At 32.5% G+C, this 27,045-nt stretch overlaps 2 protein-coding genes across 3 annotated transcripts in view; both read left to right on the top strand.

Annotated features, from left to right (window-relative positions):
- LOC105345716 (uncharacterized) overlaps positions 1–4,676 on the top strand; it is a 153,742-nt gene extending 149,066 nt beyond the window's left edge. The window contains exons 16-18 of the mRNA XM_066065909.1: positions 2,454–2,589; positions 2,859–3,004; positions 3,699–4,676. Of these exons, the coding sequence (XP_065921981.1) occupies positions 2,454–2,589; positions 2,859–3,004; positions 3,699–3,750 (334 nt within the window). The 3' untranslated portion in view covers positions 3,751–4,676. The remainder of the gene's footprint in view (positions 1–2,453; positions 2,590–2,858; positions 3,005–3,698) is intronic.
- A 1,823-nt stretch (positions 4,677–6,499) lies between these two features.
- Positions 6,500–23,542, top strand: LOC136269965 (uncharacterized). Of its 2 annotated transcripts, XM_066065932.1 has the most exons (7): positions 6,500–6,604; positions 14,941–15,171; positions 16,478–16,732; positions 17,965–18,099; positions 19,811–19,963; positions 20,134–20,308; positions 21,326–21,585. In XM_066065932.1, exons 1-5 carry the CDS (start codon positions 6,556–6,558, stop codon positions 19,855–19,857), a joined length of 717 nt encoding a protein of 238 aa, XP_065922004.1. In that variant the 5' UTR covers positions 6,500–6,555; the 3' UTR covers positions 19,858–19,963; positions 20,134–20,308; positions 21,326–21,585. The 2 variants fall into 2 exon arrangements, with proteins under 2 accessions (XP_065922004.1, XP_065922001.1); XM_066065929.1 differs by lacking the exons at positions 19,811–19,963; positions 20,134–20,308; positions 21,326–21,585 and adding an exon at positions 22,705–23,542.
- Positions 23,543–27,045: the final 3,503 nt, after the last annotated feature.

Here is a 27,045-nt window from a genome sequence, read left to right as displayed (position 1 = left end):
CTCATAGTTTCTGAGCTCTTGTGGGTACTTTGTTTTTAAAAAAGAAGGCTACCTGAGTTATTTGAGAGTTCTCACCGGAAGAATTTTTTTTGTTTTTTTAACATCTGTAGATGACTTCTGTATTTTTATAGCTTAAATGTTATCCCATGCTAAATAACTAAGATATTTTAAAAAAATCAAAATTGGGTGTACTTCCTGTGTCGACCAGAAGTTACGCCGGATAAAAAAATAGCGTTAACACATGTACAAACATAAGTCTATCATCCTACAAAGTTTGGTTGTTTAAGTCGTCACTGTTTCAGAGAAATCGTCGAAATAAGGTTTTTAGTCTCGGGACAGGAAACGGACAAACGGAAGTGCTCAGTGAAAATTCAATTTATTATTTCTTGTTTACTTGCCTATCTCACATTATTATTTATAAAAGTAACTGAAACTATCGAATGAAAACAGTTAAACGGATAAACAGCTTGATTTATTTGAACTCTTCCGGTGTGGACCGGAAGTGACGGTCGACAAAATGAAACTGGTTAAACACATCTTTAATCAAATGTCTATCATTCGAGAACGTTTCGTGCTTTGATCACTTTTAGTTTCTGAGATCTCGTGGGTACAACATGTGATTAAAAAAGCTACCTGAGATAATTGAGATATCTCACCTGAAGTTGAATTTTGTTGTTGATAGAACATCGCATAGATAACTTCTGTATAGATTTATACTTAAATATTTATTATATGGAAAAGGAATTTATTGCGTAAAAATAATTATTTTTGAAGTGCTTCCAGTGACGACCGGAAGTTACGCCGAACAAAACAAACAAATTTAAACACATCTACAGCTATAGGTCTATCATCCCAATAAGTTTGGATGTCCAAGTGCTTGCCGATTCTGAGACCTCGAGGGAACAATGTTTTTTGACGCGGGACAGGAAACGGACGACCGGAAATGAATTTCAAAGAAATGAAAGAAAAGACCTCGAGATATTATCATTTTCTATCATCCCTGAAAATTTCAGAGAAATCGATAAAGCCATCCCTGAGAAATTCTGCCGACAAAAAAGGGAAAAAAAAAGAAAGAAAGAAAGAAAGAAAGAAAGAAAGAAAGAAAAAACATTACAATCACTATAAGGTCTTCCGTTGAAAACGGAAGACCTTTAAAAAGGGCGAGTTTGACCTTGTTCAGAACAATGGTAAATCTTGATAATCATAAGTATAATTCGACAATAGAAAACACATTGGTTTAAAGGCCGAACATTTTACAAACGCCCCATTTTTTACCTGTACAGACTTCAAAAAGATGCCGCTTGTCAATCAAGTTTGAAACAATAGCACCAAGTTTGATTGACGTGATCGTCCGAGCGTAATCTTGCCAGGTCCGCGGATTTCTGTTTACTAGCAATTAACAACGTTATCTTTTTATCCTTGATATCTTCCGTCATGTATTAAAAGGGGGATTAAAAATTGATTTTTTAACATTACCAGTATTAACATTGTTTGTGAAAAATAATTATTTAGTAATTGAAAATACGTAATTTATATTTCAATCATGTTGAATGCATGTGATCTAATAAATTCTACGAAGATGCATGAGCAGCTCAAAGGCACATACACTCTTCTGAGCTACTAAAGCTGTATTTACTGGTAATACACTCAACTGGAACTTGTTGCACGAAAACGTCACTCCATGGAAAACGAACTCCATTAATTCTCACTGGTAATGGCTACCTTTACATTCCATATTCCAACTGATCGTATGGTTTTCTTATACAATTATATTTATAAAAATTACCTTCCTAAACAATGTCAAGGGCTAAACACAATGTACCGACTTATATGTTTAAAGCAGAATTAATTTACTGGGTTTTTATTTCAATTGTACTTTACACACGTGTGCTTAGAGAAAATGCGGACGACGCAAAACATTTCTGTATAAAATCGCTTCGTATGGTCATTAGAACAATAACATATTCAAACTAAGACCAATTCTGACTAATTATTTATTTCCAATGTATTAATTTGCTTCCTGTGTATAGTGATTAGCAGCGTTCACGACCGCAGGTAGACTGCAAGCCCCGGAGGCTTTCACACCTCTAGAAATTAAGCCCCGCCCTCACCTGAGATTTACCACCCGGTAAAAATGTTCGGCCTTTAAAATTATTCTTTTGTTACTTTTATGACTACTAAGCTTGCATTATTTTCATTTATCATTATGGAGCTTGCATTAAACAAAGAAGTAGTCATTGGTGATGAAAATGTATAATCAAGCGTAATGTCTTCTAAGTTTTGCAAATTTCAATACAGATATGAACATATAAAAATATATGTTTCTTCATTTTTATGACTCATGCTGATAAAATGTGTGTAATATAAATAGCACGAACAGATAATGAGATGTTTAGATTTTAATAGAAGATCTTAAATCTAGTAATGGTGTTATTATAATTTTTTCTTTCCAGTGCTGGAATTGGAAGAACGGGAACCTTCATAGCAATCGATGCCCTGTACGAAGAAGGTCAAAAGACAGGCATAGTTTACATTGCAGATTACGTGACAAAAATGAGAGAAAAAAGAATGAATATGGTCCAAACCTATGTAAATATATGCAAGATATTTTAATATTACATTTCACTCAGTCATTTACGCATTTAAGAGAATCTTTCTAGAGTAACAACATTGAAACACATAATGTACTTTCTGATATCAGAAATCTGTGAAAGCTACACATATTAATTTTGTTTCTTGTTGGTCTTCATTCGTTAAATGCGTAAACAAATACCTTACGCTTTCTAGTAATGAAAGAATATATAACATAATTTGCACAAATTATATAATGTAATACGAAAAACATTATTTGCTTCCAGGAACAATACAAGACAATATATCTGACCCTATATGAAATGTTTAAAGAACCAAGTACCTGTCATAATACAGGAAATAGCATTCAAAATCTCCAGACCATTAAGAATACAATTAGGTCGATGTATTGTGAGTTAGAAGGAGGTTCAAGGTCAGTATTGTATTTACATGTATCATTTGCACACTTGAATCATTGCATTCTTTAATTCCATCCTCCAATAGTGTAATTTATCATTTTCTTACTTTTATTTTTATCATGTTTGATCAATTTGCCTTTTTTAATAGATGAAAACACATTTTGACATTAGGTTGTAATTTTATTTTTTAAATTAAAGCACAGATTCGTTATTAATTGGATATTGTTCAAATTGAGTTGGAAAATCTCCTGAACTAATACAGAACGCATTGGTTTGATACAGAATATCCAGAAATTCCAGAATATCTAGGATATAAAATACGTTCAGAATAACTATTAACTATTAACAGAATAACTGATTGTCCCTCTCACCAAACAAATGACAGAATATAAATATATATTTAAATAAAAAAAAGAACATAAATATCAAATCCGTTGACAGAGACTTTTTTCCTGTATGGTCATCCCTGTTTTAAGAGGAAAACTGTTTATTATATAATAATTTGATAATAATATTACAAAATTAGTTTGTATACCTAAATATACAGTATATTCAAGTGTCATTCAAATTACAAATCATTGCGCATAATATTATTACTACATACAAAACCCACTTACATAACATTTTACAGTTCCGGATTAAAAAAAACAGTTACAAAATGTACATGTATTGTATATCAATACGCTTACTCTATATCTCATGTTTTAGAGATGCTTCATCCCGTTTGGCCTCACTACACAAAGAAAACGTTACGAAATGATGTCAGAAGAAGGAGTTACACAATCGTAGATTTGCCCTCAAAATCAGAAAATTTTAATAGATTTCTAGTTTGTGAAATTAGTTTTTATGACTTTTATTTCTTATCTGTACATGTTTAAATAATCGTTATATATGTTTCTGATTGTTATGAATCTCTATAAAAAGTATAATATATGCTCAGTTTATATTTGCCTCAATTATTAAACGTTTAAAACATCAGGTAAACTTATAAGCCTTTCTGTGTTTAAGAGTAGTTAATGAAATATAAACTTTATACGGTATTATTTCATTGCACCATCTGACGGTAAATGATGTAAGGAATGCTGAATGCTAATCAGATAAAAAAAACAAGCACAGTTTTGAAAAGGCCAAATGCCATAATAGGGGATTGAGTTTTGACAAAAGAATATGTATGCAATGTTTTGATTGAAAATGAAAACTTTATAAAATCTAAGACGCCGAGTAAAAAATATGTTTAGGAACATTTTGACAAAAAGACATGGTGTGATAAGAAAATGAAATTGAACATTGCGTTAAAACCAAACATTAACTGGAAATAAACTGCATATATAAAATGCAATAAATATTGTATCTGTATTGTTACAACATAGAGTTGTTCCCCTTTTCCTATCAAACATTTTAATTCCGGATCGAATTGGTTATAGCTTTGTGTTTTGGTAACATTTCAAAAAGTTTTGCATAGTATTTTATTCAGTCAGGTTTTACAGCAACTATCATAGCCATCGTCATGATAGACTTAACACTAACGAAAAATAAATACTGATCAAGTGAGCAGTTGTGAAAAATTGTATGTTAACGATCTATTTGTCATGTATTTAAATGTGTGTTTATTTTTATTTTTCAGTTTCTTAATGTATATTATGTATAGTCACATGAAGTAATAAAATCTGTGTTCATACTGCAAAAGCTTTACATTATCATACATATAGAGTATGCATTGCAATAAAAATAACCCTGTAGGAAAGTTTGAAGGAAATTCTGATCAAAACCGATGTTAAATGTAGAAGGTAATTGTTAGCCTGTGTAGTGGATCACTCTACAAAATATTTACAGCAGGCATTTCGCATCAGTAGAGGGTGGCATAATGGGGGGAGGGGGGGGGGTACACTTTTTATCGCAGAAAAATGTACATACAAATTGTAAATTAATATTAATATCTACTTTTGTTTCGACTACGGTTTCTCTGAATTTTCTTAACAGATCGGTAAAAGAAGAATAGCTTATAGTATATAGTTTTTATTCAATAATTCCTTATTTCATATAGTTTGTCTTAATTATTTATGGGGCGAGAGAAAAGGATATTAAATGATTTCATACATTTTTTACTAAACGGCCATAAATTATTAGCCCAATCCAATGGCATTTACTCCATTTTTAAATTTGCACAAATGTTTAGTTTGACCCAATTTTTTATACCCCTGGGGTGGAATTCTCAATTATTGTTTTTTTACCTATACAGTTAGATGATAAACACCTAATTACCCTTAAGATGATACACACCAAACTTGGTCAAGGTAACCATAGTAGCATCAGAGAAACATCAGAGAAGTAACTGAAACTGTTCAAATGTTAACGAAAGATGTATGGCTCATGACGACGGACGAAAACACATTTTAATAGGTCACCTAGGTGACCTAAAAAAATGACATGTACATGCAAGCCTTTGTTCAAAATATTTTGCAAAAATTATTTTCAAAATTATTTTCAAAAGCAACACCAACGTTTCTCGCATTTCCTGATTGTTAAAAAACCTAATTGTTTAGTGGTTTCATAAGTACACACGCGCTAGAACAGGAAGTTTTTGCTACTTGCAACAGATGTAGTTCATTTTTAATTTTTTTTGGTCAAATCTTCCGGGTTCAATTTACAATGTTGAACATAGCACTTAAAAAATCACATCCTCTCTTATACTATCGCTATTTTCTCGTGATTTCAATCAGTTTCGTATTCATGCGATTGTTTATATTTGCAAATAGGAAGTCTCTAAATGTAGTACAGACTGTTGATTACATGGTGAAAAAATACAAACAGATTGTACACATCATTACGTTTGTAGATATTGCAAGGCATTATGACTCTTTAAACTGCCTATATGATAATCGAATGTGTACTGCTAAAAATCAACTTTTCGTGTATATTGCTTATCGCTCACATTATACTGATACATCAATATTTTGAATGTTGTGATCTTGGATTCATGAAAGAATCTAGATTAAAACGTATCAAGAATAAATTAATTATTAGCTCCTCTTGTCCATTGTACTAGTACGTGTACTTTTATTGATAGTTTTTTAAAAAAAAACCGTACTGTTCTGGAAAACCCCCCATTATATACTGAATTGAAAACATGTAAATTGTTGAACTAGATACTATGGTTACATTATGAGTAAGAAAATATGATAATATTGCTGTTATTAAAATCACGTAGGGTGGTATGGTAAAGTTAGATCTATCACCATTATAAAGTGACCACCGACTTATTCGTTCGTACAATGTGTCCTTCCTACTCTTCATCCAGCAATCAAAAATGAAATTGCTCATAGTCATGAAATGATACACAAGTACACGGTGTAACAACATGTTGAACCAATTATATATGTGGGGATGGTGCCTGTCTGTTTCAAAATTTAAGTGCGGTAGGAAATGTACATGCGTCACAAATTAATGCACATGCAAATACGTAGATAAGTACCCATTACAAACCAGATACTAACACATAATACTTTCTGTTTTTTATATGATGGAGACCAAATATTCCTACAACTTACAATTTTAACAGTCTGCAATGACGTGGATGTTATACATTACTTTGGTGGAAGTTTGCCATCGTTACGGTATATATCATTCGTTTTATAAAGCCGGTTATACTGCTCCAAGTAATGATTAAAAAACAAGTGATAGATAAAATCTTTTAAGGAAGTTAAGATATTATTTTTACAATAAACGTTTTAAAGTAAAACATAAAGGATATTCAATCACAACTAAGGATATGGTCTTCTCGTTAATAGACATACTTCTTTTATGAGGAAACTCATGACATTTAGACACCGTCAAACAAATCGTATAACCTGATTGCTCTATCAGTTTAATTAAATTTGACCTTCTTGGTTTTTGCATTACGGTCAGGGCAAGGTCACCACCATTTCCATCAAGTAAAATCAAAGTACTGATAGCTGCGTGGCAGCCCCTGCAATGGTGTTTGTAGCCCCGTGCATTAAATTCACAATAGCCTGTACAAGCCCGTGCAGTTATTTGCACAAATACCTGAAACTGGTTCCCTAACCAGTTTTCTGCTCATAGGGGGTTGCAACGGAAGTAGAGGTCTAACGACAATAAAGCGCTGAGCTCTGCTTAGCGCTTTAATGATGATAAAAATAAATGTAGTTATATGCAGTTATGTAGACAATTGTCTAAGATATGAAGTGTCTATTCTGCAATGAAATGATAAAATTATAAAATGTATATGAGCTTGTACTGCTAAGTTTGAATAAATATTTAAACAGAAATTGATATTGCTTAGCCCGCATTTCCTCTAATTATCTTACTATATGAATCTTTTTTTTTCTGATTTTTTTTTTACATACTATGAAACCTTTATATACAGATATAAATTGACACAAAAAACTAATATATTGACGATTCGCTAAGAGAGGAAATCCGATTTTGGTGAGTTTTTCACTTAAACCTACTGATAGATTGAGCGCTTCAAAAGCTAATAAAACTGATATCTGATAGGCAAACAAATTTTCAAACATATTCTGAAACCCAAGTATCTTATCATCAGTTTACATTTGTTGCAAAAATCAAAAAAATAATGTTGTTGTTTTAAAAAATGATAAATAGACTCATAAATTTACAGCAATTCTAAATTGCAAAACGGGATATTTCCTTCGCCAACGTACTGCCAAAAATGTAGCCCTTGTTAGATTCTTAACTTTGATTACTATTTCTATGCCAAGTTGTATGACAGTAAAAAAAAATTAAAAAATGATATTTTGATTTTATTTCATCTTGGTTTACTGAACATAAAATCAAATTTACTTTAGACAAGTCGAAAACCAGAAAAGACTCTTTCATTAAAATTGCAAAAAGATGATTCATGATTAATGTTAATGTTATATTGCCGCTTTGTCATTTTGTTCAGAGAAGGAAATAACTGTACCAAAGATTATTATTCCTATATGATATTTCTAAAGTAAACTATAGATTTTGTGATTGTAAGATGTGCCATATTGATGCAGATCTAGGTCTTAAATGTATAACCTAAACAATACACCAATATTTATTCAAGTGGGAACATTTAAACTTTGATACATTGATATAAATCATGAATTACATATTTCAATAATCACAAGATGCATACAACATCATGTGAATATGAGTTTTTTTCAAACCTCCCTGTCACAACTTGTATGCACATATATATTCATCTACATCGACTGATTTAATCATGCTGGCGGTTTGCAACATATTCAAGTTAATGGTCAAATTTTAGTTTTCTGTTTTTATTATCTACAGTGCTTTAAAATGCACTTCTTATTATCAAATTTTATTCTTCGTCATGTAAACAAGGCTCGTGTCCTGTTGTTGTTAACATAGGTTCAATATACCAGTAACAATCTTTAAAAGCTGATTTGTCTATTTTCTTATTCATTTTAGGCATACATAAACAGTTCTTAACGGTTTACCATTCAGTTGAGGTCTAAAACTGGAACGTTCACTTCAACATTCAAAATGTAAGCAAAAGCTTTGTTTACATAGCGAAGAATTATAAACTTTAAACTCGCTTATAACTCAACAAATGACACTCAAATTTTGGTTACCTGTTAAAAATGCCTCGCTGAAGCATTGTAAACGTTAAAATTGAAAAAAAAAATATTGTTGACCAAATTCGTGACCATGCCCCTTTAATGCGACATTATGCATAAACCAAAAGGATATTAAATGATTATTCACAAATTTCCTTAAATGATCCCTCCTGCTTTTAAATGGAAAGAGTTTCAATTACACGTATCAATGATAAAAATTTAAAAATGTACTACATGTATCATAAAATGAATTACAGGCTGACAAGTTTTATTGATTACTTACACCGAATGTACACTCTATAGATAAATAAGCCGCTGTTATTTAGAATAATGACAGGGGGTCATTTTTCGATGTGGAATAATGACCCCCCCCCCACGGTCAATATTCAACGCAGAAAAATGACCCCCCCCCCCCGGGTCATTATTATATGTAGAAAAACGACCTTTTTGCCTGAAGAATAAGTGTCATTTCTCTAAAATATGAGCACACTCTACATGAAGAAAAGTGACACTTGTAGAATAGTGACCCCTTGTAGATTAAAGTTTTCAGTATAATGTTTTAAAATTTGTGAAATAGTCTTTACAATACTGTAAGTTTTACTGCAATTTACAGAAAGAAACAGAAATCAAAATTCATAGTCTAAAAAAACTAAAAGTGAAAGAAGGGGTATTTTAGAAATTAAATATCCTTCCGTTATAACAAGTGACTGACGTATTGTATCGGGGTATGGTTTTATCTGAACAAGTAACATGTACATGTATATCATTAAACATTGCAATTATTTCGAGACAAAACACATTATAAAACAAAAATATGTTTATTGGCAATGAAAGAGTGTTCATGAATTACACTTGCATGGATATTTCCACTTACAACAAACCACTGGGTATGCAAGTGCATCACCCAGAATTAATGACGACTCCAAAATTATAAAAAGGGGACTCCATTTTATATATTATTCATGGCAATATAGCCATGCTGAAGATAGCAGCCAATAACAGCAGCCTTAAAAACAGAAAAACCTATTGACCCCTAAGGAAAATCATCAGGTACTTGAGAGTATTGGAACAGAAAATATATTTTATTATCATCGACATACTTTATTAAATATCAGGATGGTTAATGCATCAATAAACTATAGGAGCATTGACGACCTCGGAGGCAGAAAAGATTGCCTTGATAAGAATTATAAATGCGTCTTGCGATCAAAATCAAGAGAGATAAAAACCCCTCTTAACCACCTGATAATAGCCGTAAATAGCCATATATGTCTCATGCACTGCCCTGTAATTTGTTTGATGTACACTTTAAAGAAAAGGGAGATTACGGCCCACCACTCACCACAATATCGTTATGAAAAGTTTAAAAAAAAATGACAAAGTTCTTAAGAGCTAAATGGACACATTTAGATATGATAGAAGACGCTTGTTATAAATATTTAGACACCTTAACGCATGTTTCTAAATTCGTGTGATTAAAATCAAGGGGGATATAAACCGCTAAAATGAGCCCGAACCCCTTAGGCTTATCAACGTTTTTAACAAAAAATATCTTTTTATTATATTCATTCAGTGTTTATTATCTATCTAAGAATTACTATAGTCGGATACTCCTAACACAAATGTATAAAAAAATTAAGTGTTTCCATGATCACAAATACCTACATTACAACAAATGTTTAGACTATCGATGTTTATGCACTACGAAGAAGAAAACAAAACTAACGTAAACGATTTTTTTCAAAAATTACTTTTCCCCAGTAATGTATATAAGAAGTATTCAATTCATTCGTTACCTGCCTCCTTAGTCTTTTGTCACTAAAATATTTATCATTTTTCGATTGACAAATATTCACCAATGAATATTGCCTATATAATCACAACAGCTAATCTTTCATGAGTATTGTTCGTTGATTGTCAAACCCTTTCCTCTGAGAGAGAATTTTAATAACTCATTGTGTATGGAATTGTTTTTCTTTTGTTTTTGTTTTTTTTAAATTACGGAATAGCTTTGCAACAGTAGCAACACCTGTACCTGACAATTTGTTGCCGATGCAATTGAAAAATCGCAATAATATAAAGATTAGCAAGCTGTGTATAAATTTCGTTAATCAAATATCGTTTTTAAACAAGCATTCTGAGAGTATTGCATAGGCAATACACGTCCCCTACCGGTTTGTGGAAATTGCGAAAACAATGCACTGTTATGCAAAATATTGAACCGGAAAATTAAAAAATTGGAATATAAAAAATTTACTTTCTCGAAAATATGTCAACCAAACGCTACAAAAGTGTAAACTTGATCTGTAGTTTGACATTTTGAAGCTGTTCAGCAAATTTCATATTATTTCCCAAATGAATAAAGAAAAAAAAAGTGTGGAAAACTGAAATGGGACAGACAGGCGGACGGACAGACGGACGGACTGACGGACGCAGAGGAAAGCTATAGTCCCCTCCGGTGAAAACCGGTAGGGGACTTATAATAAAGCTTATAGAATGGACGAGAGAGGAAACGTAACAATCAATTTGCGGCAATGGAAGTGTGAATGTGTGTGTTTGCTACGGATATGAAACACTATACACAGCGATGTCTTTACAAGTTTGGTTTTTATAACTTCAAAATCAGCTTAATAGAGTGAAAATTTAAGTAATTTTAAAGTCTGACATCATGAATACGGGGCTACCCATTTCTATTCTGGTTTACAGCGGGGTCATTTTTCAACGGGGGTCATTTCTCGTCATGTTTACCATAGTTATGCCATTCATTCACCTTTCAGTTACCATTCAGTCATATTTCAATTGACTGAATGGCAGAGATTCATCATGTGATAACGAAGTATTTCATTGGTCCCTAGGACTTCGCTATAACATAGTATTACTGTACTTCTGTTGTAGTCACAGAGCGGTTAGAAATATGAAACAAAGCAATTAAAAACAAAGTTAGAGTCTGCAGAAGAGAATCAAATTTAGATATGCTATGTATTGCTTATTAATAGAAATTTGTTAAAATGTTAGAAATGAGCTATCTACTTTAACGAACTGCGAATGTGACGACGGCGAAATATAAACATAATCTTACGTAAATCCTAAGCAATGATCATTTGTCCTCGAAATGGATGTTTTATTGTGAACAAAAGAAATAAAATAATTAAACTTGAAGACCATTCAGCTTCCATTCAGTTGATTGAATGGCAGAGTATATCCTTAATTTATTAAATCCGTGTCACAAATCCGTAATTCACTATAACCATGTTTTCAATTGCTTTGTTTTAAATTTCATACCGTTCTGTGCCTACAACGGAAAAACATGTAGCAAAATATAATATTTCGCCAAAATCGTCTTTGAATGAATTTCCTCTACTTGTTTTTACTTATTAAGAGTAAAGAAATCTTGTCAAAGTAGTGCTAGTAGTCTTTTATAATTATTACTGATCCTTTATGCAAGTTATTTATTGTTATGTATATGTACTAGTACACGTAATATTGTAGGTTCCAGAATTGAATTGATATCATAATATACTTCCTAAAGTAAAATCACATCAGAGTTATTTATTTGTGGGCACTGACTCCCGCTACAGTCCCTGAAACGTTTTACTTTCCCATTTTTTTCGTGCGTTCACGGTGCGCTGACCGTGCGTTCACATGCGCTCTCCACTCCGCTCCGTTCCCATTCACCATTCAAAAAGCGCTGACTGTGCGCTCACTGGGCGTTCACCGTTCGCTCAGTCCGTTTTCATTCATTTTCATTTGGAACTCCAAAATGAAAGGATCGGTCTCAGAAAAATGAGAAAAGAACCCCTGCGTAAAGGTGGAAGGAAACTTATGTGGAATTTAAAGTACATATTCTTGAGCAGGACTTTTTTTTATCACTCTCCTAAACAGGCATTATTTTTGTCTATTCTGAAAATGGCATATGTATGCAGTTACTGTGAATTTTTTGAGTTACGCAATACAACAATTTCATTTTTGATAAACAAGCCCGATATAGTAAAAATGATAGTAAGGTAGTGGACACGCTTTGGCGGACCCACGTCAGGCGTAGTTTTGATCAAATATGGATGGAAAAAACTTTTAAAGGGGTGTCAAGAAACGGGTTGACCAATTGACAAAGAGATTGAATGTCTGCAGCAGACAGCGGTTTTAATGAGATAAAAACGTTTTTATCGAGTTTATCAGGAATATTTCAATGTGAACCTGTTTTTTTGACAACATTTGCAACATTGTGTGGGAGGATTTGCGTAACTTTTGTCAAGTAAGTTGTTTTTGACATTGTTTACAAATCGTGTCCTACGTTAGATTCTTCCCTTGTGTATTATCTATATATATATATATATATATATATATATATATATATATATATATATATATATATATATATATATATATATATATATATATATATATATATATATATATATATATATATATGTGTGTGTCATAGAGTGTAGAGCGGATACGATGCCCCTGTGGTTGAACCTGTTACACATTGTTTTTCAGCTCATAAAAAAGCATCTCTTGTTGCGTGCCCAAACGCCCCAAATTCAAAAGGGAATTCGGGAATTTTTTTGCATCAGCCGTGCAATATAACTCATTTTCTGTTATTGCAAAATTAACATTATTAAATTGTGTAATAGTCATTTTGTTGTGTGACTAAAAAAAATGCAGATATCTACTCATTTCATTCAAGTTATAAGCGTATTTTAACACCAGTGTAGTAGTAACAGTGTACACGGTGCCATTTATGAAAATATGATCAAAATTATACTGTATGCATTTACACAGTGTTTTCGTTTTCAGTGATTGTTTGGTTTTAAATTGACAAGTGATGTATGAAAATGTATAAAATGACGCAAATTAATTGATATCGTGTGGACCCCATAAATTATGTTTCCAAAATTTCGATGACCCTGCCTCTGGGGGGATGGCGTAGAGAAAACGCCATTATTTCATACAATTTATAAAAAAAAAGGGAGAACCTTTGTTCAAAATAGCATGGTTTACCTCGGAGTTAAACATGGGCTGTTTAACCCCCCTTTGGAAACAACACGCACAAAAAATTCAAATGACCTCGCATTATTACAAAACTGGGATAAATTATAGTTAAACCCCTAACACATTGTTTTTCAGCGCATAAAAAAAATTAAAGGGGGAATTCGGAAATTATTTTGCCTCAGCCATGTTTTGAAGTGAAGCTTCAGTGAAATGCTGTTATGACAAGTTAAGTGGGAAAGTATAACGTTTCAGGGACTGAACAATTACAAACAAGAGGCCCTTGGGCCACATCGCTCACCTAAACAACAGTACCTTTTGTAACATTCTATTTCGTCGCATAAACTTTTTCTATTTTAAACTATGAACCCTTTTCTTGGACCGCAGTATTGGTCCGTGGTTAATGGTTGACTTTAACAATTTAGAATCAACACTATCTTATGATGCTTGCACAGTAATCTCAACTTTAGCTTTGTAGTTCCAGGAAAGAAATGTTTTAAGCATTTTCTATAATATATAGTTCCATAATAAACTTTGAACCCCTCATGGGGCCTCATTATTAGTCCGACTGTCACAGCTTTAATGATTTAGATTTTACATCATTTAAAGATGCTTGCATAGTAATCTCACAAATTGAAGCATTGTAATTTTGGAATGGAGAATTTAAAAAAAAAATTCAATGCATGTATATGTTGAACCCAACCTTGGGCCTTCATTTTGTCCGGAAGGGGGACACTATTTTCCCACTAAATATACAAGCTCTTAAGTACATATTGGCATTTCTGGTGCAGTGGTTCTTGAGAAGAAAATTTTTAACATTTTTCCTACGTATTTCTATGTTAAACTTTGAACCCCGCCTGGGGCCCCAGTGTTGGTCCAAGGGTCACGATTTTTACAATTTAAAATTTTCACTATATAAACAAGCTTCTCTGTAATTATTGGCTTTTCTGGTGCAGTAGTCCTTGAGACCAAAAATTGTTTAAACATTTTCCCTACTCATTCCTATGTTTAATTTTGAACCCCGACTAAGGACCATTTTGGTTGGAGGGTCACGATTTATACAATTTAGAATATTCAATAAACAAACAAGGTTTTGTGTGAAATTTGGCCCACTTGATTCAAAGAAAAAGTCAAAAATGTGAAAAGTTTACAGACGGACAGGCAGACAGATGGATAAACGGATGTACGGACAACATGTGATAAGAGAAGCTAACTTAAACCTTCAGTTCAGGTGAGCTAAAAAGAGGAATGTTATCGATTATGAGCTGCTACGTTATAAAATGTTATGTAACCAGCACGTATTTATATCCCGATATACATCATTTGTTCTTAAATATATAACATTTTCAGTTTTAAACTAATTATCGTTACAGTAAATGTCGCCTTAAACAAGCCAGCATACCAACAGAATCCCTTTTTTCAAACTGGCAACGTAGGTGATGCCAGCAATGCCGTTGACGGGAAGAGGTCAGACCTGACTAGGAATGGTGGTCAGTGTGTCCTTTCAGGTGCCCGTGAAACCGCCACCTGGTGGGTGAACTTAACGACCACTCACAACATCCAAAATATATCAATCTACTTTATGACGGACAACAAACCATGGGGTATAGTTTTTTTTAACAATAACTGTTTTTATGATGTTGTTTTTTATGTTAATGTATCACCATACACTTCTTCAAAATTTTATGTTTTTTTTAACGGAAGAAGTGATCCAAATTGAAGATAAATTCAATTTGAAATTTGATTTGCGCCATAAGTTAATCAAAGGCGGTTGTCATTTAAGATGTAGGTACATGTAACTTTGCTATGACAGTTTTAAGAATTGAAAAAAATAAGCTTATATCAATATACCTTGCATGTATGTATGGAACTAACTGCTGGGCTTTAACCTTTAAACTTCTAAAAAACAAATATATGAAGATGGATATATTCCTAACAAAACAACCAGCCGTGATTTTATAATTAAAAAAAGTGACTACATATGGCACATCCTGATTAGGGTTGCTTTAATTATTTTTTTTTAATAATTATAAACGCATCATTAATGATTTAATATAATCGATTATACTGAATATCCTGATCAGGTCTGACCTCTATGATGAAATAATAATTTTATTATGATTTGTGACCTGAATACCAGCGACTAAATGCGTGGACATTGGTACAATAGACGATATGAATATGAAGGAATTAAGCAGATCGTTTAAAGAGGATATGGGCCATCTAGTACATTTAAGGATAAACATGCAAACATTTCCTGAACTGGCTTGTTTTCCCCCGAAACTAGTCAAAAATGTTGCCAAAAGTTCTACCCGCCATTTTGTTTGAAAAGTATGCATACAAGAACAGGACAATGTCTTTTTAATCACTCAGAACATATTTTTTCAGATTTTAAATCTTCAAAATAAGGCTGTAGCTACGCAGTTCGACAGTTGTTATGAGTTATTAAAAAGGCATTGTCCTGTTCTTGTATGCATACTTTTCAAACAAATTATCTTATCTACTGCTTCATACCTTGTAATGAATTTCGGGGTAGTGTTATTTTTTGTTAAGGTAAAAAAATGAGTTTTACTTTTCATGTGACACTATGGCACAACAGTTTCTTAAAGCGCCTGGATTCCGAGGCATAAATATAATTTCTTAGTAAACACATTCACTCAGTATTGATAATTTATATAGCATTGTTATCATTAATTTAAATAAACATAAATAAATAATCATTATATCTACAATCAACTCGGGGTTGTCTTAACCTAACCACGTATCAAAGACTAAGTGCACGCAAAAATGAACTAAGTGCATGCAAAATATAACGAGATATTCGAAAATTTATCTTTGTTGCAAATTTACTAGGGGTCGTATTTCACATCATACTTTGTTATCTTTGGTTCTAACATTTTTTTGTTACAGGAGCTTCGAATGAAAATGCAAAGTCTGCACTCGGATTCTCTGTGTATGTCTCTAATACAACGGATAAAGAAACGGGATTACTGTGTTTCAAGGACGACAATTTCACCCTTGAAACTATACCTGCCGTGTTTACAACAACCTGTCCTGTTCATGGACAATATATTATCTACTACAATGAGAGACTTCGTGGCGTTAACTACCCTGATAATTACCATTATTCTGTTATAAACAATTTATGTGAGGTTGAAGTATATGGTAAGTGTTCCCAGTTTCTTCAATGATTGTATTTGGTTTTTACGGTTTTTCAATAATGCGTCACATATTTTGAAATGGATTGTTAAGGTATGTTCAACATCTATGTTTTCTGATTATAGATAAAAACATTACAGGTCATATTACATGTAAGTCTATTACAGTACAAAAAATGCATATTAGATATTATTCTTACATGTGTACGAAGCAAACATTTGCAAGACATTAGTGTTAAACGTATATTGTATAAAACAATGTAGATTACTTGAAAGTCATCAACGTGTAAATGGCATTGGTCTTCATGACTTGTTTATCAGTCAACTGCATTTTTTGCAGGCAAAACACAGTTATATATATAGAGATAAGTTAAGAAATACTACTAAGTTCATAAGCAAATAATGAAAAAAAGAGTTATTTTTCAGCGGGTAATATAGCTCTTTAAAAAGCTGGCGAATGTACCCTGAAATTAGTATTAAGCGATTCCTAAGGACTTGCTCTTGAAAATGCACAGATATTAAAATGGCTGATTTATTATCATTCTGCTGTTAGGAGTAGCCTAAAAATGAATGTGTGTTTTGCATTTAGAAGCACCCGTTTGTCTATTTTTCTCATGCTTTGAGTGTCAAATACATTCTACCATTAGGTTACCTGTGCATTATTCTTTGATTTTTACAAAATTCACAATTTTATCTTTCCACAGATTTATAGATATAAATTCATGTATGTAATGTGTTTTAGAATCAAATTTTATACAGGGCAGTTTTGCTCGTCCCTAATCTAAAAAAGTCCTTATAACGTTACATTGTTTTGCACCCTTCTGGCCCTTACCTACGCTCTTTGCAGTGACAAGAATAATAAATGACATCAATAAAAACATGCTTGGTACCGCGCTTCCGATTATAAAAAGTAGAATGCTAGAATTTTTGCAGGGAAATCTCTTTTTGAAATAGGAAAGATATAATTTAACAATTACTTTTCAAAGAACATTATCAATTGTTAAAGTAAGAGTGAACGTGTCATTAACTTTAATAATAGTATATCAATTCAAAACACATGATGACGTTTACTTGTGCTTATACGTCTGGATCAGGCTTGACGTGTGTGAGTGGACAATGAACGTCACAAATTTCCATTGCAAACACAAATACATGTAGAATTATTCACTGAATATAAATAAAATATTATATTTAAAAAAAAAGGTACAATGTTCATAAAAAATCATCATTTTTTCAAAGGATGTCCTGTTACCGGATGTTATGGATCTAACAACTCCTTGCCTTGCCCGGATGTAAATTGTCAGTACTGTCACAAAGAAACGGGCACCTGTCAGGTGTGTAAACCTGGTTACAAAGGTCAACAATGTAAGCTAGGTGTGTTATTCAATTATTGAATGTCTTTCATTCTCGCAAAAAATATATATACTTTTTTATGCATATAACTTTGAGTGCACGATTTCCGGTCTGCTAATTAAAGTTGTTAAACAAGTTCCAATTGAAACTTAGATTATGTGCATGCGTGTATAGTGTAATTGTAAATGTGTTTATCTGAAAATCTGTTATGCTCGTTGGTACGTATTTTCTAATGAGATATATAAAGTCATATCATTTATATTTTTTTTATGTTCATAACATTGTATTGAGACAAAAATGATACAGACGTGTACGTGTACTAGGGGAATCACCTAAATTCTTCGCGTATTACGTCATCACTTTTTGTGAAGACAACGTTTCTACGCGTTCTCTAAACTTGTAGAGTGCTGACTACACGTAAGTACAAACTTGTAGTTTTTACAATAAAAATAATCTAATTGATGAATGAATATGTTCTTGTGATGCATTAAATAGATTGTTAAACTTCATATGCATGTAGATTGAGTAGAAATTCGCCATTTTTTACAAGTTATTTAAATAAATTCAGGTCACAAAACTGCACCGAGAGGCCTTAAAAATCATCAATCGCCTTTCATATCATAATACAATTGTATGACCCGTAAATACAGAAATAGTCAATTAATGCTTTATTTATGAATTATTTGATTAATTGTGTATCTGTAATGTTGATGGAATTTGTATCTAGGATTTTTGAAAGTGTGAAATGTAGTTGGAAAAGGGAGGGGGGGGGGTGGGGACAGAGGGTCATATCATATCAATTGACACACACAAAAATATTAATCAAATAAAATGTGATATCATTTTAAAGACTAACTAATTGTTTTGAATATTAGGAATATTTTTTGCAGAATATGGATTCTGGGAGAAAAGGAACAATTTGGGTTTTCTGAACAGGACGACATAAAAATGTTACTGTAAGAATGCATTTGAACATTAGATTTTGTAAATATTAGCATGCGCAGATCTAGAAAATTTTTCCGCGTGTGGGGGGGGGGGGGGGGGGAGGGGGGGCAAATTGAGAGAAGGGGGCTACAATAATCATCAGAAATCTTGACAAGCCCCCAAAAAACCTAATTTCCAAAATCATGAAATTCTTAATCCCTCGGGGGGGGGGGGGATAACGTAGTATACCTTTAACTCACAAATAAATCATACCTGCCAAAAGAAAATTTCCCATAATCATTAAATTCCTAATCCGTGCGGGGGTGGAGTGGGGGGGGGGGGGGATGGGGTGGAGGGGGGGGGGGACTATATACCTATAACTGCAATTTTTAATATCGCTTTTAATATTTCCGCTTCAGACCCTTTTGCAAAGCATATATGTGTTTTTCGGGGGGGGGGGCGAGGCATATTTGCCACCCCCCCCCCTCTACATATGCTCATAATTAGCGAAGTTATATAGTTATTTATTATTTAATTACTGCCATCTAAAAACAATACAACGGGTCAAAATTTAAACCGTTCAGGATAATTCACAATTTCAAAAAAATCTTTAAATAAAACCTCCATCAAAAAAAAAAAATGTATTACACTTTTTTCAACCTAAATTCATGTACATTATGTATGAACTTCCTTGTCTGATAAGAAGGAGGTTGTGAAGCGATCGCGACTTTATACAGAATATTTTTTCTACTGCTGAATGTTGAAATTAGATTTTTTTCATATAGCTATATTATCTGCTCCTTTGTAGAGAGGTCATTAGTAGAAACCCATTTAAGGACAGAGGGAAATGGCTAGAAATATCGTTGGCTTTACCTATGAGTGTTGATGCGAAAAGAGTGAGGGGGAGGACCGTTCTACTAATGGAACAAAGAAGAAAGGCAAAAAGTTAATCGCTCAAAAAGTATAATTATCGGAATTACAATAGATTTTGTTTGTTTAATTTTTTTTTTTTTTTTTGGGGGGGGGGGGGGGTTGAGGAAAGTTACTACTCATTGTGTTATGTAACAAAAAATTAACTTGAGGACAAAGGATTGTTAAACAGAAAAATGACATTTTTAAATATTTACTCAGGTCGGGTGTAGATGAAGTGTATGGCGAAAAGGAAATTCTCCTTGACGAAATCTTAGACCTGGCAAATGATGAAGAGGAGAAAAAGAAAGATGACAAATAAAAAGCTACTAAAGAAGAGGTTCTGTGCAAAGATATCGGAAACGTGCTCTTGACAATTTGACACCCTCAAAAAGTGGTAAGTGGGATAAGAGAGAGAGAGAGAGAGAGAGAGAGGGAGAGAGATTACTTTATCATGATTAATCATTCAGCATAATACATGTATAAGTTCAGTAAATTGGTATATCTTTGCTAGATCTGGGTGTTGTACATTGTATTGATTGTCTTTGCTTTTAGTCAATTAATTACAAATAAAACTGTTATATCAGACGAAAACCTGAAGAAAATGCCAAAGAAATCAGCATCAGTTATGTCATTTTTTAAAGAAAAGGCGGAACTTGAAAGACGTCAAAGGAAGATTAGCTTGCGCTTCGTCGCAAACAGTTAAATTTAGAAAAAGAGCGGTTTGAGCTTGAAAAACAGGAAAGGCTCCAAAAGCTTAAAATGGAAAAACAGCAGTCGAAATTAATGTTTGAGCTGTTTTCCAAATGTCTGAATAAATAAATTACATGCAAGTTAATTTCTTTTAAAGCTTTATACGCGACCAAAATAAATAATTTTTGAAAAGTGAGATAGAATGAAAATGAAACTACTAATACAATCAATACATTGAAAAACGTGTTTGTATCGATTGTCGTAAGGAGAAACCTTGTGTTTAATTACAATGTATATTTTGTGTTGCTTAATTTTGCTTACTAAAGTTTACATAATCGAAAACTATGTGCATTGTAAGCATATAGCATATTCATTTTTTAGCACTATGTCATTTTTCCCCATATTTTATTAGACAATTAAAAAGATAGCTGCAAAGATCTCGACGTGGGGCCAATCGTCCAAAGATACATATTTTATTGTAATATAAAGTTGATAACTTTTAAACAGAATTGAACAAAAATGTATAAATTTCCCAAAAGTGTTAACTCTACGTAGTTTTTTTTCTAAACATTTTAATTTGTCTTGATATAGTAAAATGGCAGCGTGTGTAGCTTTAAACAATTTACTTTTTTTGTGTCTCAACACTAGTTCAGGAACAATAAATTTCACAATGTTTTTACTTATATGTATTTTAATGCAAGTATCTATTACGCATTTACAGTCACCATGAAAAATTGTTGCAACAATTTGGATTCAAGCTATCATCAAATCTCCTTACACCCCGGATTGGCAAAATATACAGATCATGACATATATCCTCGAGTGCAGGGGGTGAAAGATAGAAATATTCACTGGTCACACTGCCGTACAAACAAGTAAGGCAGTTGGTGAGCAAAGAGGCCACTAGATAATATTTCGCCACAGGTTGTAAGAACAGCTTTTGGTTTTTCTTATAATCAACAAAAGCAAACAGAGAGAGAATTTTTCCAAAAAGTCCACTCAACACTTGAGCGAGGTTTTGACATTCTACCGTTAAAAATCCTCTCCTGGTCGCTGAGTATGGCTCCTTTGAATGGCGTAATAAGATGTACACGCAAAGGATAGGCAAAGTCGCCATATAGAGAGAGAACCGTACCGTCGGGCATTGTCATGTACTGCTCAAGTTTAAGCAGAAGTTCGCTCATTCTTAACATTTCATAATCATGACGTTTTGCCTCTATATGGCCATACATATTGGCAATCAACCCGTTTGGTATTACTACAGATTGGAATTTAAGGCCATGCACTCGTTTGTGTCCACTGTAGACGAGTTTTTGGTTAACAGAAGGTCTACATATTGGCCTTACAGTCCCGTCTATGAAGCCCGGGCAATGTTGAAGCTGTCCGCCGATATCTGATATCGCATCTGCTTACTGTCACAGGTGTTCCTCATTTAGCCAACTCTGATTCAGATTACTTAACTTCCCAGAGTGTTTGATGTACAAGTAATCCCGAACAGTGTTGGCAATGTACGACAGTTCAAATTTGAACGGTTAAATAATGGTTTCATGTCTTATAACCTGTTCGGATATGACAAACGTCTGAGCAAAATCAACATACTCTCATGTGCAGTCACCCGAGTACCTTTTGGACACAGAAACTTCAATGGCAGAGACAACGCATTGCAAAGACGAGAAATGTCATTTCTTTGAAAGCGGAAAATGAGTAAAACTGCCCATCAGTTAAATCAAGATTCAAATATGGACCTTTTACGTCGTCTTCGTTTAAAAAAGTAGATAAAAGCAACAAATCGTCGTTTTCACATAAAGATAAAATTTCTAAAGCATCTGCCATGTTTTACGTAAACGCAATGGACGTAAATGACGTAATTTCTAAGGTCAAAATAACAAAGTGCTCGAAATTTACGTACACGTTTATATCCTACACGTTATGAAATCTCTACTGATAAATTACAAAAACGTGTACGTGTAGTTTTAACCCACGTACACGTACCCGTACACGTTTTAAATCTCAACCTCTCTTATACGTTCATGTGTAACAGTTATGAAGAATATATCTAGTCTTGTTTGACACATATCTCATTATTTCAATAAAATTCAGAGTGCGAAACTGGAAAGTACGGGGTTAACTGTTCAAAGAGCTGTGGTAATTGTCACAATGAACCCCAGTGCCACAATGTCGACGGATCTTGTACCGATGGATGCTCTGCTGGATACAGGGGGTCTCTTTGTACTGAACGTAAATACAATTTTACAATCAATACATGTTTATATCATTTAACATTTTTAAATTTTTACTTAAGATGTTTGCGTTTTCCTTTTGGCTTCACGTTTTTGATACTGCATGATAACCAATGTTTTACGTTTTGTCATTGAAATGTATTGAAAGAATATCAACGCCAATCAATCTTGCCCAAGTTCAAAAATGCGAGAGATATTTCAACTGCTCTATCATTGATATACTGTTGGTCAATTAAATGTATTATATACATACACAAATTCGATTTATGAAGAATGAATACAATATAATATTTAATGGTAATCAGGTTACATTGGATCAGATCGAAGTTCGAGAGATCATGAGTTAAATTTGCTTGGTTAAATAGAGAGAAAAATACGGACTGTAGATCAACAGATTCGAGAGATGGGTGTCATTCACATTTTAACTGTTGTGTTTGTGATTTAGCTTCATAATTTTATCAGAGGACATTTGAAAACAATGTTTTGAAAGTATGTTACCTCAATGTTACCTCTTACCTCTCGAACATACCATACTACATATGCTAATAACAAATTCTGCAGTTCCTGAGGTTGCACACTCAGAGATGTAAGACACGTCAGTATTTCTTTTATATATATTGCGTCCATTTGCCACACATTTGTTTTGTAATAGCAATGACGATCAATGCCCAACACCTCTTTCAATACATATGGGTTTTTTTAGCCACAACATTTTAATCTAACTTTATTTTTAGCATTTAAAGATGTTATTCCATGATTTTTTTCGTCCGTAAAGGTATTGTTTTTGTTGACATGCGTGTTTGAAGATTTTTTCCGCTCTATATTTTGCTACATAAGAACGATTATGTAAATTAAAACACATTTTTTTTAAATTTATGGATATCAACATGGGTATTTTTAAATTGTGTGAAAAACTTTGACAATCAATATATTTTGTTAATGCTCTAAGTCGTTTCCAAATTAAATGTTGAATTTGAACGATATATTTTGGCCATCCCATTTTCGGTTAGTTCCTTTGAGATTACATTCTTATTGTGTTGTAATTTATTCATGTAATGAAGATAGTCTAATCAGTCAAAAAAGATGGGTGACTAAAAGTCTGACCTATCCAGTCGGTCACCTTTTGAGACTATCAGTTAAGTTTTAGTTGTCCGAATGCATGTGACTGTATACTTTATGTAAAGTTATTCTAGATAAACAAAGTATGTCTGATGCTGTAGCCATTTTACTGCGTAAATATTATAAGCAAATGTACATAGTATTCTGTTGCAAATTGGCCATACGTAGACGACCAGTTAGCAGATTATAATTTTCCTTTATTAATTGAAGTAAATATGCAGAATACAAGAGTATGTGCACTTGTTACTGTTATAAAGTTAAGCTTCTAAACATTTGGACACCTCAGGTATAAACTTAACTGCGCAAAGTATTAACTCATCCAAGCATGTGTCACCCTTATACTAGTAAAAACACAGTTTTCATCGTTTACACGATATTCATTTTTCTCAAACATACATCGCAATACACAGAAAAGGATTAAATTTTGTCTTGTATTTTGTTTGAAATGCTCATTACTATCAAATCGATGTTTCATATTAAAAAAACAACATATAACGTAAATAAAATCGAAAGTTTCTATTAGGCAATTTGTCATCAATAAAAACACATTTTTGGTTAAGATGAGCATTAAAAATAAAAAACAAAAAAACACAAAATGGCTTTTGCACTTTTTTTTATTAATAGGGGAATACACCTTCTTCTAAAATTAACACAATGATGAAGAATATTTGTTTAAACAAGGATATATGTGCCATTATTGATGTTCTTTACAAACAAGTATCCTTAAAACAATTGATATCAATTCCTTAAATTCAAAAAGGAAATATTAAACATTTTATTTAACTTCGAATAAAGAGTTGAATTTTGGGAAATATGGCGTAAAATGTTTCAAAATATGCGACAATTGTCGCAATCAATCATATTGCCAAAATGACGACGGATTCTCCTCAGAGGGATGTTCTGCTGGATATAAGGGATTTCTTTGTACTGAGCGTAAGTACAATGTATGTTTTATTGATATTTGATTTATTAATGCATGTTTAATATTGGACGTGTTTTAATTTTAATTGGGAAGAGCCATTATTACTTCATGTAACCACCTTTGTAGCTGACCTGAACATTTTGCTCAAATAAGCTTTTCTGATAACATTTTATCCGTTGTCTCTTGTTCGATGTTGTCGTCGTTCTAGTCCGAAACGTTTTACATTGTCATCTTCTTCTCTATAACCACTGTGCCAATTTCAACCAAATTTGACATAAAGTATTCTTTTATGGCCAGGCTTACGAGTTTGTTAAAATGATATGATAACGGGAGATAATTTAGAAAGATTAAAAATATTACAAAAATAATACGGTTTTGTTTATTTTTATTTTCTCAAGTACCCAAAAGCCTGTTTTGCCCTACTTTTATCATTACATTTCTGATAAGTAGTAAATTTAAGTTTGAACAAATAATTATTCCAAGGGACGGAAATGGGGCCCTTGCAGGCTAAATTTTAATGTTTTCACGAAAAAACAGATAGAAAACACCACTAACATAATTCTGCCTAAGAACAAAAGACCATAATTTGTGGAAATATAATAGAAAGCTATTATACTAAATTATTGCTTTCAAAACTAAGACTCTGTCTTGACATTGTAAATTAGGTTTGAACAAATTATCTTTTAATAAATATTACTTATTTCGAACTGCCGAATGATACTTTACATGCCTTTTTGAGAATATCGAGGTCAAATGTAAGTCGGGATGAAGATCCTCAAATTTAGAAACAAATCATGGAAACCGAAAGTGAGAATAGCACACCCAAACTCCATTCACATTCTTTCTCTCTACATTGCAACCCATTACAAACCTATAACAACTTCTAAATACAGTTATGTCAGCTTAAGCATTTTTGTTATACCGAGCGCAGCTAGATATGGTATATGTAACACGTAAGCCTAAACGGTAACACGTTTATATAAGAAAATCAGTGGAAAATTAAAGATGAATCAGAGGTAATAAGGGCTTAAATATTTTCTTCCAGCTAAGTATGGGCGCCAGCATACTTGCCGCTATTTTGTTCAACAAAATTAACTCATTCATTAAATGAGTGACGCTTATCTATGTTTATTGTCCACTAACTAAAACTTTTCTAGTTTACAATGGAAAGAAAGTTAAATGAAAATTATTGTCTATGCAAACCTCATAAGCTGCATAAGATATGTTTTTACATAATGATTTTTACACGACTTTACTTGTAAAGATATTTATTGAATTTATTTTACAGTCATTGGCGTACGGAGAAAGATATCAATGTAAGATTGGAATACTTCCTTAAAATGTCCGAAAGAACAGATTCAAAACAACCTACACATGTATTTATCTTATAGGTCATAATATAACTTAAAATTTCAAGAAATGACACAGTATGATTTAATAGAGATTAATAAAATAGATTTTTTTAAAAGAATGATTAAATCTATTTTAAGGGAGCCGTAATATATTTAGGTATTGTTGTATATGAAATCGATGTGCTTCTAATTTACTATGCTTATGATTGGTTCTTTATATAGAATATAATAATTGTAAATGAACACTTGAGAGTAATATTGACTAATAGACAACAAGACAATATCAACGCTAATTACATTGACGTAAGTATTACATAATTCAATACAAATGCTTAAGTGGCTGATACATCGAGAAACTTCACGTTATCTTTTGTATATTTCTAAGGGAACAGAAAAACCAGATGTCTACATTGCAGCACAAGGTATAACAAGAAAAGTTTTCACATGAAAATCAACGAAACTAAGTAGCATTTGTCGAATTCTATAATATCACAAATTATTCGTTATTTGACTAAGCAATGAATTTTGCATATTTAATGTTTTGCGGAAAGGACCTAAGAAAAACACAATGGAAGACTTTTGGTTCATGATATTGCAAGAAAACAGAGAGCAGATAGTTATGTTAACTAAACCTTAAGGAAAAAGCAAGGGTAAAACGTATCCCTTTTTCATAAGTGAATTTGAATCAAATAAAATATGTGTAATAATAAATCCTGCTAGTATATATAATAATAAAAACATTGTATAATTTTAGACAAAATGTGTCCAGTAATTGCCAGACCTAGAAATGGAGATGAGTTGTGACTTT

This window comes from Magallana gigas, chromosome 1 (assembly GCF_963853765.1).
Source record: "Magallana gigas chromosome 1, xbMagGiga1.1, whole genome shotgun sequence".
NCBI lineage: Eukaryota > Metazoa > Mollusca > Bivalvia > Ostreida > Ostreidae > Magallana > Magallana gigas.
Note: the sequence above shows the minus strand (reverse complement) of the source record. Positions and strands in the feature narration are given on the sequence as shown.